The sequence below is a fragment of the Apus apus genome, chromosome 4 (genome assembly GCF_020740795.1).
Source record: "Apus apus isolate bApuApu2 chromosome 4, bApuApu2.pri.cur, whole genome shotgun sequence".
In the NCBI taxonomy this organism is placed as follows: Eukaryota; Metazoa; Chordata; class Aves; order Apodiformes; family Apodidae; genus Apus; species Apus apus.
The window spans coordinates 47,782,947-47,801,239 of record NC_067285.1 but is presented as its reverse complement, the minus strand read 5'-3'; the positions used below and the strand labels follow the sequence as shown (position 1 = coordinate 47,801,239).

The 18,293-nt window shown below is 38.7% G+C and overlaps 1 protein-coding gene across 11 annotated transcripts in view; it reads right to left on the bottom strand.

Annotated features, from left to right (window-relative positions):
* Positions 1 to 18,293, bottom strand: part of BLTP1 (bridge-like lipid transfer protein family member 1) — a 115,605-nt gene that overhangs the window by 3,870 nt on the left and 93,442 nt on the right. For 6 of the 11 annotated variants that reach the window (XM_051616576.1, XM_051616574.1, XM_051616579.1 and 3 more), the window contains 17 exons: positions 17,151 to 17,395; positions 16,296 to 16,511; positions 15,389 to 15,569; positions 14,683 to 14,878; positions 12,399 to 12,560; positions 12,146 to 12,285; positions 11,084 to 11,285; positions 10,480 to 10,683; positions 10,184 to 10,363; positions 8,002 to 8,139; positions 7,432 to 7,692; positions 6,136 to 6,286; positions 5,699 to 5,856; positions 4,986 to 5,178; positions 4,581 to 4,798; positions 1,897 to 2,148; positions 1,141 to 1,344 (listed from right to left, as the gene is read on the bottom strand). In XM_051616576.1, coding sequence (XP_051472536.1) covers positions 1,141 to 1,344; positions 1,897 to 2,148; positions 4,581 to 4,798; positions 4,986 to 5,178; positions 5,699 to 5,856; positions 6,136 to 6,286; positions 7,432 to 7,692; positions 8,002 to 8,139; positions 10,184 to 10,363; positions 10,480 to 10,683; positions 11,084 to 11,285; positions 12,146 to 12,285; positions 12,399 to 12,560; positions 14,683 to 14,878; positions 15,389 to 15,569; positions 16,296 to 16,511; positions 17,151 to 17,395 — 3,301 coding nt within the window. The remainder of the gene's footprint in view (positions 1 to 1,140; positions 1,345 to 1,896; positions 2,149 to 4,580; positions 4,799 to 4,985; positions 5,179 to 5,698; positions 5,857 to 6,135; positions 6,287 to 7,431; positions 7,693 to 8,001; positions 8,140 to 10,183; positions 10,364 to 10,479; positions 10,684 to 11,083; positions 11,286 to 12,145; positions 12,286 to 12,398; positions 12,561 to 14,682; positions 14,879 to 15,388; positions 15,570 to 16,295; positions 16,512 to 17,150; positions 17,396 to 18,293) is intronic. The other 5 variants (XM_051616575.1, XM_051616585.1, XM_051616581.1 and 2 more) reach the window with 3 other exon arrangements.

Here is an 18,293-nt window from a genome sequence, read left to right as displayed (position 1 = left end):
AATGTTATTGATCTGACCACTCTATCACAACTCTGTTGTAGTAATGATCTTTCAGTTGAGATATAGAAAGTATGGGTTGAAAGTGAGTCCTTTGTGGTTTTAAATACAGTAGTGCTTGAAACGAAAATAAATCTGATTAATACATGTGATACCTAACTTCACCAAGGCAGCACTTCTGTCAGAAATCACTGTTCACTAGGAATCCAACTTTGTCAAAAGACTTTTACCACAGTACACATGCAACATCATTGGAATTAGTTTTCAGTTGTTGATGTTGTGACAAGTTAACAAAAGCTACTATTTAATTGTAAAACTGCTGGTGTATGATGATTAAGATGGTATCCTTTATCCTGCTCCCCAAAGCACAGCTACAAAAGGCCAAACAAATGTTACTGTCCTTTGGATGTGGCAAAACAAGGCTACATAACATCTGATAGACAGCGCCTCTGTGAACTTCAACCACTATATCCTGTTCTGTCTTTCAAAAGGAAAAAATATCAGTATAGTACATAAATAACTTGAAAAATTTTTTTTCAATAAACTCTCATGCTCATTTCTCACTACATGCCATTTTCTGCTACTTGTGCTATCACAGAAAGTCTGTTGATATCATCTACTGATTCTGTGGTTTGTGAATGAAATAGTGCCACCTGTATTTTAAGATTTCATTTAACATTTTCTTGAAAGTTTTACTTTCAAATTAAGAATTATTTAAAGATATTATTCTAAATGTTTTAAGGCCTAGAAGTACTGAAGGTTGAAAACCTCTAAGCAGGTGAGTGCTTGTCAAATGTTAGTTGCAAGTGGAGACAGAAATGTAAAATACATATTCCTACTTCAACTTAATCCATAAATCCTACTTGCAATCCAGATATGTGAGTGCCCTGTGCACTAGCAGAACATTCTGGCTTTACTGCAAGGTTTAAAAAGGACTTAGCACAATAAGACTTACAGCTCTTCAGCATATTGCTCTGCTTCATCGCACCATTCCCCCCGCCACAAGGTTCTCAATAAGAGCTTCCATTCTTTCAAATTCCCTTCTCCCTGTAGCCCATCTGAAATTTAGCAGCTTTTAAACAGCACAGCCTGCACTGCCGGGCAAGCAGACTAACCCCAAAACTTAACAAGCATGAACTGAACCTTCATTCCTTGTGGCTGTCACATAGTTGAACCACTCCTTCACGCTGGCGACTCCGTGGGGGGGATTTTCGTGGCGGCGCCTCGTTATCTTTGTGATTGTCGCCATGGGGCTTTCGAGGGCTCCACAGGGCTTGGTGACCATAGTGTTATGGCCCAAGTGGAAGTCCAGGGTTTGCACAATATATGTGGAGTGTTCACTAGTACCTGCATTGGGGGTGGGGGTGGAGTGGGGTGAGAGAGGAAAAAAAAAAAAAGGAAAACAGCTTGGTAAGAGCAGGAGGACTTCTTCTCTCACTGTCCTCTCCTTGCACAGGTATTGAACATTAATAATTAGTATGCTAGTGGCAATAAAAAGTGCTATAAAGCTTGCAAACAACAGAAAAATTAAATTCTCAGTAGCTACAGAGTAAAAACATCTCAATATGAAGACAAATAGAAGCAATAAGATGATAAAAATTCATCATACAAAACTTAAGGTCTACATAAACACAGACATGCAATTAATGAGGCAGATAATGCACTTTTGTAGGTGTATTATCAGGGACATACCTAGAATATTTGAAAATTTATTTTGTATTATTCCACAGATAAAGCAAATTGTGATAAAGTTGGAGAGAACAAATTATTTTAGATAAGGGGTATATTTTGGGAAATAATTTTGATTCAGACAAAGTTTTTCTTCTATGTATTCTTACCAATACATTCTTAAAATGCATTTAAAGGAATTTAGAGAAGGGACAAAATGGTTTAAATTACCATCTTCCCAAACTTTCTGGGCTTCTGTCCAAAATGCAATATTGGGTTCTTCAAGGTGAAATAAGGCCCATGATTTTGAGCGGAAATTAGGTCCATGAAAACAAGCCAGGGTCATATGGTTTCCATGCAGGCTCATGGATCCTCCAAACTGCATTCCATCTTCTGGCAATGGCATCTGAAACAAGGATATGTGGCACCCAGATACCACTTTCAAAACTCCTGGCCAATGACGATGATGGGCTGCATCCAACACTAGAAAGTGAACATGAAATAGCAAACTTTAGGAAAGACAAAAATATAGGAAAATGCTGCTGCCATTTTAATATTTTTAATAAAACATGGAATGAGGTCATCACAATTAAAGAAGAAGTGGTCAGAGACCGACTACACCACTTAGACGCACACAAGTCTATGGGCCCAGATGGGCTACATCCAGGGTGCTGAGAGAGTTGGCAGACGTGATTGCCAGGCCACTTTCCATTATTTACCAAAAGTCCTGGCTCACTGGGGAGGTCCCAATGGACTGGAGGGTAGCAAATGTAACACTTATAAGAAAGGCAGAAAGGAGGATCCGGGAAACTATGGACCTGTCAGCCTGACCTCGGTACTAGGGAAGGTCATGGAGCAGATCATCTTGTGTGATATTAGAAGACATATAGAGGATAACCAGGGGATCAGGGCTTATCAGTCAGCATGGGCTTATGAAAGGCAGGTCCTGCCTGACGAACCTGATCTCCTTTATAACCTGATGACCCAACTATTGGATGAGGGAAAGGCTGTGGATATTGTCTGTCTGGACCTCCAAAAAGCATTTGACACAGTTCCCCATAGAACTCTCATACAAAAACTGGCTGCTCGTGGCCTGGATGAGCATAGGATCTGTTGGATCAAGCACTGGCTGGACAGTTGGGCCCAAAATGTGGTGGTCAATGGAGTCAAATCCAGCTGGGGCCAGTCACAAGTGGTGTTCCTCAGGGCTCAGCGTTGGGACCATTTCTGTTTAACATCTTTATTGATGATCTTGATAAGGACATAGACTGTATTATCAGTAAGTTTGTAAGTTTGCAGATGACACCAAGCTAGGCAGGAGTGTTGATCTGCATGAAGATAGGGAGGCTCTACAGAGAGACTTGGATAGATTGGATCATTGGGGTAATGTTAATGGCCTGGGCTTCAACAAGGCCAAGTGCCAGGTCCTGCACTTGGGCCACAACAACCCCAGGCAACGCTCCAGGCTTGGGGAAGTGTGGCTGGAAAGTGTCTGGCAGAAAAGAACCTGGGGGTTCTCATTGACAAGAGGCTGAATATGAGCCAGCAGTGTGCCCAGGTGGCCAAGAAAGCCAATGGCATCCTGGCTTGTACTAGAAATAGTGTGACCAGCAGAAGTAGAGAGGTGATTGTCCCCCTGTACTCAGCGCTGGTGAGGCCACACCTGGAGTACTGTGTCCAGTTTGGGGCACCTCAATTCAAGAGAGATTGAAGTGCTGGAACAAGTACAGAGGAGGGCAATGAAGCTGGTGAAGGGCCTAGAGAATAGATCTTACGAAGAATCCTTCAGCTGGGAATGTTTAGTCTAAGGAAGAGAAGGCTGAGGGGAGACGTCATCAGTCTCTACAACTACCTGAAAGGTCATTGTAGAGAGGTTGGTGCTGGTCTCTCTTCACACCTAATCAGTGACAGAACAAGAGGGAATGGCTTCATCTGCAACAGGGGAGGTTTAGACTGGACATTAGGAAAAATGTTTTCACAGAAAGAGTGGTTAGACACTGGAATAGGCTGCCCAGGGAGGTGGTGGAGTCACCATCCCTGGATGTGTTTAAGGGTCATTTGGATGTGGTGGTGGTGGAGATGGTTTAATGGGGAGAACTTTGTAGAGCAGGGATGATGGTTGGACTCAGTGATCCCAATGGGTCTTTTCTAACCAGAATAGTTCTATGATACTATGAATTATGAGTGATATTTTATCATCTGTTTCATTGACACTGTTTTTGTGATTTAAGGTAGTTGTAGCTTATGAGTACCTGAACAAACATGCTTGGAAATCAGTGACTTATTGTGTTCAAATTACAGTTTCAGCTCATGATCAATAGAAAGCAAGAATAACATCATACTTCCAACTACTACTCAAAGTAGAAATGTTTTCTATTGAAATAGTTTGAAAACTGCAAAAAAGGATTTTTAAAATTATTTTAAACAAAAAACCATCTTTTTAACTAACACCCAAAAATAACATGAGTTCATTCATCATTTTAAACTGAAAGAGAGGAGATTGAGGTTAGATGTTAGGAAGAAATTCTTCACTGTAAGTGTGGCAAGGAACTGGAATAGGTTTCCTGGGAGGGTTGTTGATGCCCGAGCCCTGGAGGTGTTCAAGACCAGGTTGGATGAGGTTTTGTGCAACCTGGTGTAGTGGTAGCGGTCCCTGCTTATAGCAGGGGGGTTGGAACTAGGTGATCTTTAAAGTCCCTTCCAACCTTAACCATTCTATGATTGTACCCCAGGTCTAGCAGGGTATTTGCATTCCTTGTGGAAAGGTTATTTCAAGCCCAAATTTACAGGAAAAATGTACCAAATAAACCATTTCTGGTCAAATAGATATACTTGCATGTACAAAGTTGCTCTTATGAACTTTTGCAATTAAAAAAATCCTACCTGGGAAGTATGCTATTTTTTGTACCACTTACATTGCTCATGGGAGCTTCTCTCTAAGTTGTTGGCCATTGTCTTGGGAGGGAGATAAGGAACAGGTCCCCACGTGGACAGAGCTCGCTTGCTTGTATCAAACTGCTGAGTAAAGAACTCCTGGAGTTTCATTCCTATTTTTATTAGGTCTGGTGTAGTTGATCTTGAAATCATCACTTGGAAGATATCCCATTTCAGGTCCCCATGGACGAATATCTCACTAGATATTAAAACCAGCAAGAACACCAGCAGTTAATCTGTTTTCTACAGACAATTAAAAAGCCCAATGATGAATCAGTTGCTTTCTAGCAGACGCTTACATTTTTGGTTAACGAGACTGGACAGAAGACAGACAGAACTTGACCTAATCAAATATTATAAATGTTAAACACTGTAAACAGTATTACCTTTTGTCAGAGATGCTGGAGTCCAAAGCGTTATACAGATTAATTTTCCATTCATCCTGTAGTTTAAGATCAGCATTACTGAAGATTCCCATTAGGATACTAGACCCCATATAGTCAACACGTGCTTCAGTAGAACCCATGGTAATTTGGATTTTATGACTGGGTTGTTGGTTTGGGTGTTCAGAAATATGAGCTGAAATAGAACCAAAGCAGTACAGAAATAGAGTATTCAAGATAAGAAAATCAGTTTTTCCAGTGATATCGCCCTGATTCCATCCACATGATACAGAGGCACTAAGAAAGCACTGCTTTCTTCCAGATGCACAGGGAGGTTGTGACATTGCTGCACTGCCAGAACACCAGCTGCTTTCCAAAGCCAGTTTTGCATTTCCCAGACCCTAAATACTTGTGAAATTCTAGGAGGAGCTGAGATGCTATCCAGTTTTTTCAGTTGCCATCTGTCCAGACAGCTGAAGGGGTTGGAGGGTTGCACAACTAACTAATGTAGTTTCAGAGCAACCCAGAGACTGAATCAGCCCCTGATGAGAAGGCTACCCCTGCAATTCCAAGCATGTTTCATAGTCGGAATGCACAAGTAAGAATCCAGAATTTCTACATACTAGCAGCTTCACAAGGCAAAGTACCGAGTATATTTAGTTTTTCACATTTATTGTCTGGAGCATATCCTACGAGCAGGCAGCTTTTCAACTTACCCACCATCTCCAGGGTATTCACATCTATGGTACCTCCAACAACTCCTCCCCTGGAGTCCAGTTGTGATCTTCCCAAGCCAACAGACATGCTGATTTCCCTGTCTCTGCTGCTCCCCACAGAGAGACGACCCTGGCTTTTCAAACCACTCGTCGTCCACCTAGAAGAAAGGTGAAAATTGACAACAGTTTTGCAGGCTCTCAACAAAGCAACTGAAATTTTTTAACTTGAGAGCAGTAAGTCATGTGATTTAGGCAGATCTGACTTCAGGATTAAGCATCTACCAGTATTCATGAGTGGCTTCACAGTTCAAAATCGAAAAAATTAGGATTTTAAAGCAAGATGACAACAGGATGTTAACAGTCTGTGGGGGAATTGGGGGTCTGCCCCCAAAACAGCACTGTCTGTTTAAACATGCTTGGTCTTGTTTTATACTTACGTAGTATTGCCCATTACATTGCTCATGTTCATTTGAACATTTAATTGTTTTAGGTTCATAGCAAATACAACCAGTGTCTCCCATGGTGTTCCTTGCTGGCTTCCAGCTTTATTTGATTTATTAAATGGAGTTGATGTTTTTGAGAGAGTATCTAAACAAAAAAGTAGACAAAAATCAAAATTATTCCACACAGTAGGAAAAACTGATGGAATATATACGTTGTACATCATACAGAAGGCCAACATGGCACCATGTTTAAGGAAGGAATGCCACAAAACTACAAGTGAGGATAAAAGTGAGAACTAGAGGATCTGCAATATGTATTGGTTTAGCTGTCATAGAAATTGACTCATTTTACACGTGTATTTTTACTACTACCTTAAGATTTATAATTTGCAGTTTTATTTTTATTTAAAATTCTTCAACTGTTTAAAAATACCACTGTACTCAAAAAAGGAACTATTAGTATTAGAATATTCAAGTAGTCATTATTTGCACAAGTGTCAAGACAGAATTTCAAGTATTAGGGTTTTGCTTGCTCTTCTCACAAAAATCCTGGCAATATTTTTATAAGCCTGTGCAAGATTGCATTTCCTATGAACGAGCTACTCTTCCAGACATAAATCCTGCTCCAACTGTCTTTCCTAAACCCTGTTCATATATAGTATCTCGCTTGCTTACTGAATACAGAATACCTGCCCTGTCATTTATTTTCTCACAGTTATTTTTCCTAGAGTAAAACAAGCACCATACTTCTAAATCTCCTGTCTATATCTAAGGCTATAAATATTCCACGCAGCCAGTGCTACAGTGCTGTAAAGAGACAATACAATAATATATTGTAGTAAATAAAAGTTACTTTATTTCTTATACAGAAATTAACCTTATTTAGACCTCTTAGTATGAGTCCAAAGTCTCAGATGAAATGAAATTAAATACCTGACCTCACCTGTAAGCTGTGATTTTGACTCTCTGCTAAGAGTGTGGTAATTGCTTGCATGAAAACAGAGGGCCAAGAAGATGACAATGCAATCAAATTAAGCTGGAAAACTCATCTAACCCCTGCTAAACAACTGCTCTAGTGAAACAAACTGCAATTTTATAGCAAATACTGTAAAAAACTACATTTTGATTCATCCATTTCAGACATTTTCCTAAGCCATTCACTCTTCAATCCCAGGCACACTGTAAAAGAATATTTTATGGTTGCTTTCTAGAAAGCAAAATAATGACATACTTTTTTTATACAACTGATGGAAATACTTCAAAAAACTAAATTTATCATTGTCTACTAACCTCTCTGAGGCACCGAAGAGTCAGACACACTCCTGGATCTTGTAACAGCTGGAGACTTTAAGGTATGAGATGCTGTTCCAGGTGACATACTGTTGCTTGCAGTGTGTTCACTGAAAACATTGGGTGACTGTGCCATGTGTGTAAATGAAGCAGACTGGCAGGGCTGCTCCCACGTCCTGCAGTATGCTTTCCGTGATGATTCAGGAGAAAGATGCTGGCTTACCCCTTCAATGGAATCCGGTGTTCCAGGACCCGATGCTACTGGAAATGAAGCAGCAGATGAGAGGCAGAAAAATGATTGGAAAGTGTCAAAATATATTTATCTTAACTAGAGGTTTTTCACTGTATGCATTAATATAAGGTCTTCAAATAATTCAATGACCTACTTGAGAAATTTTCCATTTCTTTTTTTTCCAGGATTTTCTATCAGAGTGACTGCATATAGAGTAAATTAGAATACATTTGTATCTAGTCCCCCAAGTAATCATACACAGGTAATAAATGTTTATAAAATTCCTACTGCAACCCCTTGAACAAAAAGGTCTTTCATTGCAAGAAAAAGTATCATACCTGGCAGATTTATTGTTTGATCACCGAGGAAAAGCCGTCTAGCAATGCTCCTCCTGTACCAAGCCCTTGGGAAGGCCAGAATCTCACTGAGGCGCCGCATATCGTATTTAAAAGAAGCAGATCCGATATCACAGACAGCTGACAAAGGAAAAGCATGTACACACAAACATAAATTATCAGAAGGAACGGGTTTTGGTAACCAAATCTATGAAAATAGGTGGTTAGTATTTACCAAATTAGGCCCAACTGAAAGCTTAACCAACTTTGGGAATAAATTTAACATAAAGTTTCTCTCTGTTATAAAATGTAGTAGGAGATGAATCAGCAGTGAGAATCTTGAGGTTGTTCACCTTTCTGTTCTGATAGAACAGCAATGTAAAAGGGCACTCACACTAGGGCATGGGTGGCCTGTTCAAGTTCATTCCCATGTTTTTCACTCCTACCAAGTGGAGACTCACCAAAGCTGTTCTGTATGGACACTGTGGGGACATGGCACCTGCTTTCTAACTTTAGCAAGCAAGTCAGTGTGGTGTAACACATTGAGAAAACACAGTGGGAATTCCAAGGAACAGGCTGAAAAGCTCAGAAGCCCAGTGCGAAGGCTCATTGTACATTTTCTCTGTGTGGTTTGCAGTGCCTTTAAGTGGTTTATACACTTTTGGATTACCAATGCTCTTTTTGATCACCAGTAGTAAAACAGATTAACAGTGGCCACAATAAAGTGAAATGGCATATTTAGAGTTTGAGGATTTCAAACCCACTATTTTAATCTTAATGATGCATGACTGGGAGGAATAAATGAAATATTTTAGGAAGAAGCATTATTTTTTTTTATGGGAAACAAGAACTACTGGTAGAACTAATACAGAAATATTTAAAAACCAACCAAGATAACTGACTTCGTTACTGAAACAAATTATGTAATTGAGAACGGATTAGCATTAGATGTTCTTATTGCCATTTATGCTGTCAGGTATTATTGCAGTCATACAGACTTACGGGGTTCTCAAGAAATAAGGTTAAGAAGTGAAGGGTATAGATATTGCTCAACATAAACACTATTCAAAGACTCTAGTCTCTCAAGTACCAAGCTAATGTATACTATAGGGTTTTATATCTGAAGGAAAATACACATTGTGCCATTAGGTGGAAAATAACCACTTTCTTTTGCATGCTATAATGAGGTTTACATACTAAGATTACTACTAAATAATGACCTGAATCCTGATAACACCTGACAGAACTAGCTCCAATACAACTACAATGGCATGTAACTGAAAGCTGACTAAAAACAATTTAGGCTTTATCTCTATTGTGGGTTGGCCCGAGCTAAGAGCCAAATCCTCATGGAGCTGCTTGCTCATTCCAATCTCCAGTGGGAGAGGGAGAAAACAAGAAAGACAAGGAGACTTGTGGGTTGAGGCAGCAACAGTTTAACAAGGAAAGCATAAGCTGTGCCTGCAAGTGAACAAGAACAAAAAATTACTCACTGCTTCCCATTGGCAGGCAGGTACTTGCTGGAATGCAGGGCTTCAGCACATGTTAACAATTGCTTGGGAAGGCAAATGCCATAACCACCAGCATCCCTTCCCCTTCCTCCTCCTTTCCCTGAGCTTTTATTACTGAGCAAAATATCATACGGTAGGGAATATGCCTTTGATCAGTTTGGGTCAGCCGTCTTGGCTGTGTCCTCTCCCAAGCAGAGTGGGAAAGAGAGGAGGCCTTGACACCATGGGAGCATTGTTCAGCAACAGCCAAAACAGTGGTGTGTTATTAATACTGTTTCAGCCCCAAATTCAAAGTACAGCACCATATAGGTTGCTATGAAGAATGTTAACTCTGTCCTAGCCAGAGCCAGTACAATCTCAAAATATTCAAGGGTCCCATTAAGTCACATAGACCGATGTCAGAGATGTGTTCGAACAAGCCCATTTAGTTACATTAAATGAATCAGGAAGCTAAATATCTATTTGCATCTGTAAATAGCTACTCCAAGTACCCTTAAAATGTAATGTATTCAATCAATCCCTACCTCATTCAAAACCAGCAAAAATTTTCTTACACACCGCAAGTAGATGGCTCTCATAACATTTACAATAGCTGCTGAGAGTGAAGTCTACCACTGCAACAGCAGTTCTCTTAATAGCTGAAGAGATGGGATTAAAATTAAGCAAGCACTCACCAGATATGTTTATCAATGTAGTATCTATCTTGCTGGTAGCTTTGGTTGCAGACTGACTCTCAAAAAAGGAGGAACCTCCTGAGCGCCTTATTCGTGACAGGCTGACTTTCACAAACTCCAGATTAATGCTCAAAGAATCCTTCCGGCCCGTGACTGAAGTTGGTTCCTCATCCACATTACCTAGAAGTAAGAAAGAAAAAAGTTTTATCTTCTGTGACCTTTTCAGATCTTCAGCTCAGAAGATCATGCCACGCTTGAACAACGTTCATTCAACGGAACAAAAACTGGTTCTGTACCCAAGGCTCCTGATCCAGGGGTTAGAACAGTAACAGCAGATTTTTGTTTTCCAGCTCCGTACGGATGGAACACATAAAGGGAGAAGTCAGACATGCAGGCAGTGAAGCTCAGGCCTGAAGAGCTGCTGCTGGAAGTGGTCAAGTCTGACTGACTGCTGCTGTGCCGTGTTCTGCCCAGAGGGCTGCCCAGGCCAGGTGATGATCCTGAAGGCAAAGGTGTTTTGTGCAAAAGTTATTTTTAGTACAAAAGCATTTTCAAACGTGAAATAATACTGTTAACAGCAATATTAAGCAGATCAAATGCACATCAAATTATGGCCTTGCAGCAGCAACATACCTTAAATATTCAATGTATTGATGCTAGCCTTTTATAAAAGATAACTAACGCTTAACCAATGCAAGAAAATTCCTTTATACTGTATCTGCACAAACTTTTAAGGGAAACTGATACAACATGAAGAAATCCTACTAAATTCACTAATACATAAACATCTAGCCTTAGGGTCTGTAAAATCTTATCCTCTGTTCTAATTTTAGACAGCAGACCATTGTATTTATTTATGCTACAAGCTGTATATAGTATAAACATTCACATGGATATTACCTGGTGCTCCAGATTTGCTAACTGCATTCTTTGAGCCACTCTGTGAAACATTGCCACCAACTGACACTGTTTCTGATAGGTACGTTGTGGTTAAGGTTTCCAGTTCTCCTCGGTTTGAAGAGAAAACAAGATCCAGGGAAGGCAGCTTGAGCATACATTCAACTCTTGATACTGGCAAGCAACTGAACTTGATTTGAGAGGGCTGAATGACAGAAAGGAAATCAAGCATTCAATGAATGAATGGGAAATACTAAAACTACCCCAAATTTGCCTTATGAAATGTTATTTATTTTTAAATAAATATTAAATACATTTAAATAAATATTTGCAGCAAGTCAATTAATAGCTCATCTCATGTGAAAATATGCAGAATCACTTCAGCTGATGCTGAAAACCTCAGCTCCCCTCAACACATTCTTTGCCAGATGAGTTTGCAAGTAAAAGCTGAGAGGCTTACAGATTGTTGTGGTTAATTTTCATAGGCATAAAAAATATATCTGTTTATATCAGGAAAAATTTTTTTCAAGCAAAGTGAAGAAAGAGAACAGCAACATTCAGATCAAGCTCAAGTGCTCTGAATCACTTTGAGGTAGCGTTTCTCTCTCTTACACCTATAAAAAGTCCAGACACATCAAATATTAAGCAGCAGGAATAATGTCTTGTAGATGATAACTGTACATTCCTACATTTCCGATATAAACTGATAAAATATGGAACTATTATTTTTGTTTTGTAATGGTAGCTATAGACAATGGATAGAAGTACTAGTTATGAAATATTTTTTTTTGAAGTCTAGAAAAGACAAGGAAAAAGGAATTAATAAAAGTGCTTAGAACTTGTGTGATTTCTCAAAATAGCTCATTTCTTTGGTTTCCACAGGACTAAGATATGTCGCAACTTCTGCTGAAATAAGTCCTGTTTTATCATCACACTAGACATTAATATCTCTGAAGGAACATTTGAAAACTTTTTTAGATTTTTAAAAAAGCAAACTTAAAAGCCTGGATTGTCTCAAAGACTGTGGCTGAAGTTACTACACTGGATGTTGAGTTAAAACATTACCTGAACTCGTACATAAACCACCACATCTACAGGGAAGGATGAATATGCTGATGTTGAGGATGACACTAGTGATGTTGTGGATTCTTCTAAGGGATCTTGTATATCAAATTGTCCCATGTCTTCATCCTGTGAACTAACAGCTTTTCACAAGTACAAGAACTCATTAGTAAGTGGAGTTTAAAGGGAAGAGCAGCTCAATGCCACCAGAAGACAAAAAAAGCAAAGAGTAGTAGAATAGAAAGATGCAACTTACCTGTGTAATTCCTTTCAATGGGTGTAATTGGAATGGTTTCAAGTGCTTTCTCTAAAAAGTCAAGTAGGCATGGGCTAATCACCATCTCCTCTGGTAACGACTGCAGCGCAACCCATGCGTACAGTTTAGCAGTTTTCACTCCACCACTTCCTTTCCCTTTGGCTGCAACATTTAAAAGACAGATTTGTTTAAGGTGATACCACACAACAATAACTGACAAACATTAGAAGATAATCATTGCTAAAAGCTGTTTCCTCTAATTCTCTGTATCATCATCTGAAGAGTCATAAATCAGATGTTAGAAAAAAGATTAAGCAGAAAGTTTTCACTAAGAAAACTGCAGAAACAACTATTTGTCTGTCATACTTGATAGTAATTCCATTGTGCATGTTCTTGACCAAGCATTCTTACGTGATTGTCACCACTTTGCTTTTTAAAAAAATAGCACTGAAATCAGACACACACAATTCTTCTCCAAACACACAAAGCTAAATAACAACAGCTGATTGGAAACTCAACTGGAAACAAATGAGCCTGGGAACAATGTCAGTTTAAACTGAGAAAATACATCAATAAATTATAACTCTTAAGTGGCAAGTCCTACTATATTTATGCAAGTAAAAACTCAAGATTCTAAACCAGATTTTTTAAAAGCTTGGAGCTAGCCAGAGTATAAACTAATAAAAGACTGCTGTCTTCTGCATCTGTGGAAGACCCCAACACTTGGATCCACGCTCACCAAATATAAATATGCACAGCAGGCATTAGAACCATCTCAATTTTTGTCTCTATGAAAAACAGCTATTAGAAAGGAGATAAATGAAGGTATTGATTTTAAATTCTCCAAGATAAATATAAACATTAAACAGCTAAACTAAAACAGAGCTCAAAAATACTTTTATTTGCTAAAAAACCCAAGCACTGAATTTTCATTCTATGCAATGTATTCTGTCTATAGTGTCTCCATATAGATTGTCCCATTTTGCTCTTACTTGAGACCAAAGACAATAACACATTGTTTTTCCATTCCTGTGAAAAAGTAATATTTAAAAAGTAATGTAAATAAATGCTTCAACATAATTAATAACTAAAATATTTATATAAATACAGCATAAAGAAGTACAGTAATTACAATCCCTAGGTTTGGGAGACATTTACATCATCATACAAGTGCAGTTTCTTTAAGTCCCCTGCCGAATGTAGAGCTTACAGACATAAAGCTAACAGGACTCAGTAACTGGACATGACATGGAAAAAATTAGAAGGCAAAGATTGAAAAGAGGCTAGCAAAATACAGTACTAAACTGAATAAAAGTAGTATAAGCCAAGATTACACAGCATTTGGTAACCTAAGGGAGTAAGACCTAATGGTTTGACAGCATGGATAATTGAGGAAGACATCCCCATTTCACTATTCTCTCCCAGTACCTCTGCTGGATTTAGGGAAAATATACAAACCAAACCAAAAAACTAACCCCGCCCCAATTTATAAAAGTTTTAATTTTGCCTGCTTGTCACACTTTTACAAAATTTTAGTTTTGTCTTTAAAGTGATACTCAAATGCTGAAGGAGAGAAGAGTGAGTGTCTTAGAAGCTGGAGGTGCAATCTACATACCTCTAGATCTGACATGATGTAACAATGGACTCCTGCTTGAAAACAGGAATCGGTGGAGATAAAACTAAGTTCAGAACTCATATTAGGCCAAATAATTTTTTTTTAAGGCCCTGTAGCAATTGAGAACATTAGTCTGGTATTCTGATTAATACAAATATATCTGAACAGCTGCTTCAGTACTACCAGAAATTACCTAGTTCCAGTAAGCAAAAATTTCTGCTTTACTTGTGTGGCAGAAAGCACTTAAAAGCTGGAAGTATGCTTTGAATAGCATAATGTATGGAAGCAAAGATCAGTCTAATATTTTTTTCTTGGATTATGAAGAATAAAGCAGTTAGCATTTCTTTTTTATACAGATACTTAAAACTCTGCTTTCCAGTAGTAAGCGTTATGTTGTTAAATGAAAAAGGGAGAAGGCAGGAACAGCTCATCACTGGAAAATGGTAACTATGACAGAAATATTACTAAAGCTGGTTTGGCAAGAGATTTGTAAAAATGCAGCTTTATGAACTACATTCATGTTTCTGGGATCAGGTTTCTGCTGCTGAAGTTGAGACTTGGTAAATACCTTGCTTTGGGTAACGTGCAGACAGATCTAAAGCTAGCAGATTGCATGAAGGAAAGATATATAAGCCATTAGAGTTTTAGAAGGTTGTTGTCTGTAAGTACCTGATGGGATGGGTGGGGGTTGGGGAGGAAGTAAGGTGTTAGTCTTGCTGTGGATAGTGCTAGATAAAGGAGGAGGAGGTGTGGCAGTATCTTTCATACCATACAGCTTGGACTCTTTGGAAAGGGTTCTTGGCAAAGAGGATCCCCGAGAAGTATTTGGCGATTCAGTCTTTAAAGTCTTAGAGTTGTAGTGCAACTGGAAAGGAAAGACAGATCAATTTACTTAATCCAAGCAGCTCAATTTCTATACAGCAGTTTGGTGTCACAATGAAATGTAAATGAACAGATCTTCCTGTATTTAAAAATTCCATACAATCCAAACTACCTGCCAGAGAAGATGACATCCAAAGCAAATGTCTAATGTTACACACCAAAATGTTAATAGAATCAATTTCTTTTGATTATGTACTATTACATACACTGTTACGGAGTCGTTTGACACAGTTCTATTTTCAATGGTACATAAAAGATTCTGGGGTTTTTCCCCCCTAAGAAAGTTAGGGTAAAAGCATCTATGTTTTCAATGTAGTATTACAGAAATCATTATTCCTTTTTTATCAGTACCTACATAACTGAAAACATATTTTGACAAGGTGTTGTATGTATATGAACCAGTACATACTCTAACAATGCATTTGCTTTGAAATCATATTTGAACAGAGAGAAAGAGCAAGTGCTTCCCTGCTGAGTTATACACTCCTTTTACCTTCACATCCACCCCAGGAATATAAAACACTGTTGTTTCCACATCACTGGATTTTGTCTGCAGAGATGATGGCACTTTCTTGCCAGCAAGTAAATGAGTAGTAGATACATAATTAGTTTGAAATTTCTTCTTTTTTGAAGGAGACTCTTGATCCAAACTTCTGGAACTCCGATCATAGCTCCTAAAATAAATACATTGCATGTTATTAAAGTAAGGGTAATACTTACATTAATAAGAGTATCTTTTTTAGTATTAAAGAACCTATAGATGTCTAAAACAAGTTTGTAGTATCAACTACAATAAGGAAGCATTTCACTCTGTTTTACTCTACTTTCTGTGACCTCTACTCCCCCATTCTGTCTACCCAATCTGGTTTTAACATTTAATTATCAGATGAGCATGCTTTTACACTCAGAAAATAATGGGAGCCCTCAGGGATCATGAGAAAACACACTAGCAGCCCTACCGTTAGCCAAACCACTATGTGGATTCACTAAGTTGTAATGTTACTTCTTCAAAGGCAGAAAAACCCCAACAATCTAAGTAATTTGAAAGCCTACCATTTTGCTTATGAAAGATAAAACATGATTTAAACCAATAAAAATAGAAGAGAGGCATATGCTGATACTTGCTAAACAAATGCAACTCCCCATACTGTACTCAGCTGTAACAATTGCAGCTTACAGTGATGCTATGAAGTAGTGATAATTACTATGAATAAAGTGACAGTAAGAAACTAATGCCTCTATATTTTGTGCTTTTCAAACAGTAGGTGCTTCAGAGCAATTCCTTATTGTGCATACGGTCATAACTTAAGTGATGGAAACATCTCAGATGGACTTAACAGCTAAAGCAGAATAAAATACTCATACCCTCTTCTTCATAAGGCAACTAACAGGTGTCATACCTTCGTAAACTAATGTCATCATGTTCTTGCTGAAGCATTGTAGGGTGCAGTACACATTTTCCACAATCAATTTCAACCCTGATATCAAGCTCAAAGTCAATGTTTCTCTCCGTGGTTGCACCAGTCACACTTCTGTTGGCAGGTGTTGTTGGCCAGCGCTCAGTGAACAGCTGGTGGACAGCAGCAAAGCCTGTTGCTTTCTTGCGAGAGGTGCTCCTGGACAGGAACAATTTTGCATGAGATCTTTGCATGACATTCAACGGAACAGATGGTAGGAGGCACTCTTAGATTGTGTGAACATTCAGTATATAATCTTTTACTAACTCTTTTGGAAAAGGCTTTACCTGATACACAGCAATACAGTGATCCATCTGCCATTAAAATATTACTAAGTATCTTTCTTAGTGTAGGGTACTACAAAGAACTAACCCTTTCTTAAATTCTCAATCAAGAAAAGGAATGAAAAAAAAAATATAATAATGTTCATCTTGTAAATATTTATAATATTACATTCATGTTGTGGAGGTGTAATCACTGGATAAAACTGAAAGTTATGCTGTGTTTGAGAAATCTGTAATTTGGTCCCACTAAAATCTGCTCTGTACCTCAAGAACCTTACTTTCCAAGTTCTTTTATTCTGTTCCAAGTTCTGACATTTTTAAGTTGTCTCCTTTTCAGATCAGAATTCCTCATTCCCTCCCAGCCACCTCTGCCAAACACAACCTCTCCCGCCTTGCACATAAATACTTCAGGCAAAATTGAGTCCTTCATCAGTAACAGATGTTGTAGCATTAAAGTCAGTATTTCAAATGTATTTTCTTAATTTCTGTGATATTCCTTAGGATCATTACTTACGGTGGTTTCCTATAAAAATACGGCCTCTCTCTTTCATGGTCGTCCTCCTTCTCAGAGTCCTCACTGCTTGATGATAAGCTGTCATCCCGGCGTCCTTCTTCAGGCTGGAAGGGAATGCCGGGTGAGAAGACTGCTGGAGGTTTGGGTGAACCAAATACTGAGCATGAGCCTTCACTAGTAGATGAGTAATGGGAGGGACCATCAATAGTTACAGACAAAAGGTCCATTTCTGTCTCCTCTGGGAACTGATTATAAAAAGACAAAAAGATATTAAAATTTCCACAGATACCACCATTTCCATTGAAAATGCATTAGTTAGCTCTGGAAATAAAAAAGCAAGAGTGCTATGAGAAACTCTCACTCCCAAGTTCCTCATAATACAGAGGCAGCAGGTGTAGGATTTGCAAGATGGATTATGAAAAAGAAAGAAATGAAAGCTTGGTGGGGAGGCATTTGCCATCGCCTAGTGATTGAGCTTAATCAGTGAGCTAAATACATCTCATGCTCTGACCAATTCACACGATCAGGAGGAACGGAAACATGTCATTTACATTTAAAGAAACATTTTTCAAGGACAGAACGACAGCAAAAATCATCACGAGCCTTGCAGAGGGGCGACCCCCCGCAGCGTTAGTGAGGCGCGCGTGCAGGCGGCTAACACAGAATGTACAGCTCCCTTCCGCCCTGCTGGGCAAACCTGCCTTCACACTCTCCAAACTTCCCGCCAGATTTCCAAAAGGGGCCTCCTGTTTGTCACATAACACATGCCACAGGCACCACACAGCAATATTCCAACATTAATGTCTTTAATAGGCATGTGAAAAATACCTGGAAGTGTTAGTTTTAACACCAGCACTACCCGTGCAGTGTTACTATGGAGTTACAGAGTTGTCTGCAAATTCAAATTAGGGCTCTGCTGATGTTAAGAACTGGCAGTATAGTGTCAGTAAGATTATTGTCTTTTAATAGTCAACACTTGATACATTTAAGTGTTTGATAGCATTTTGCTATGCCAACAAAACTTAAGCTAACTGGGCTCATATATAAAAACAACAACAAAAAAGTTAGGATATCTTTTAAATGTGAACATACTCCCCCTTTCTCTCAGAAATAAGAATTTATTTCCTGGGACCATGAGGTGAG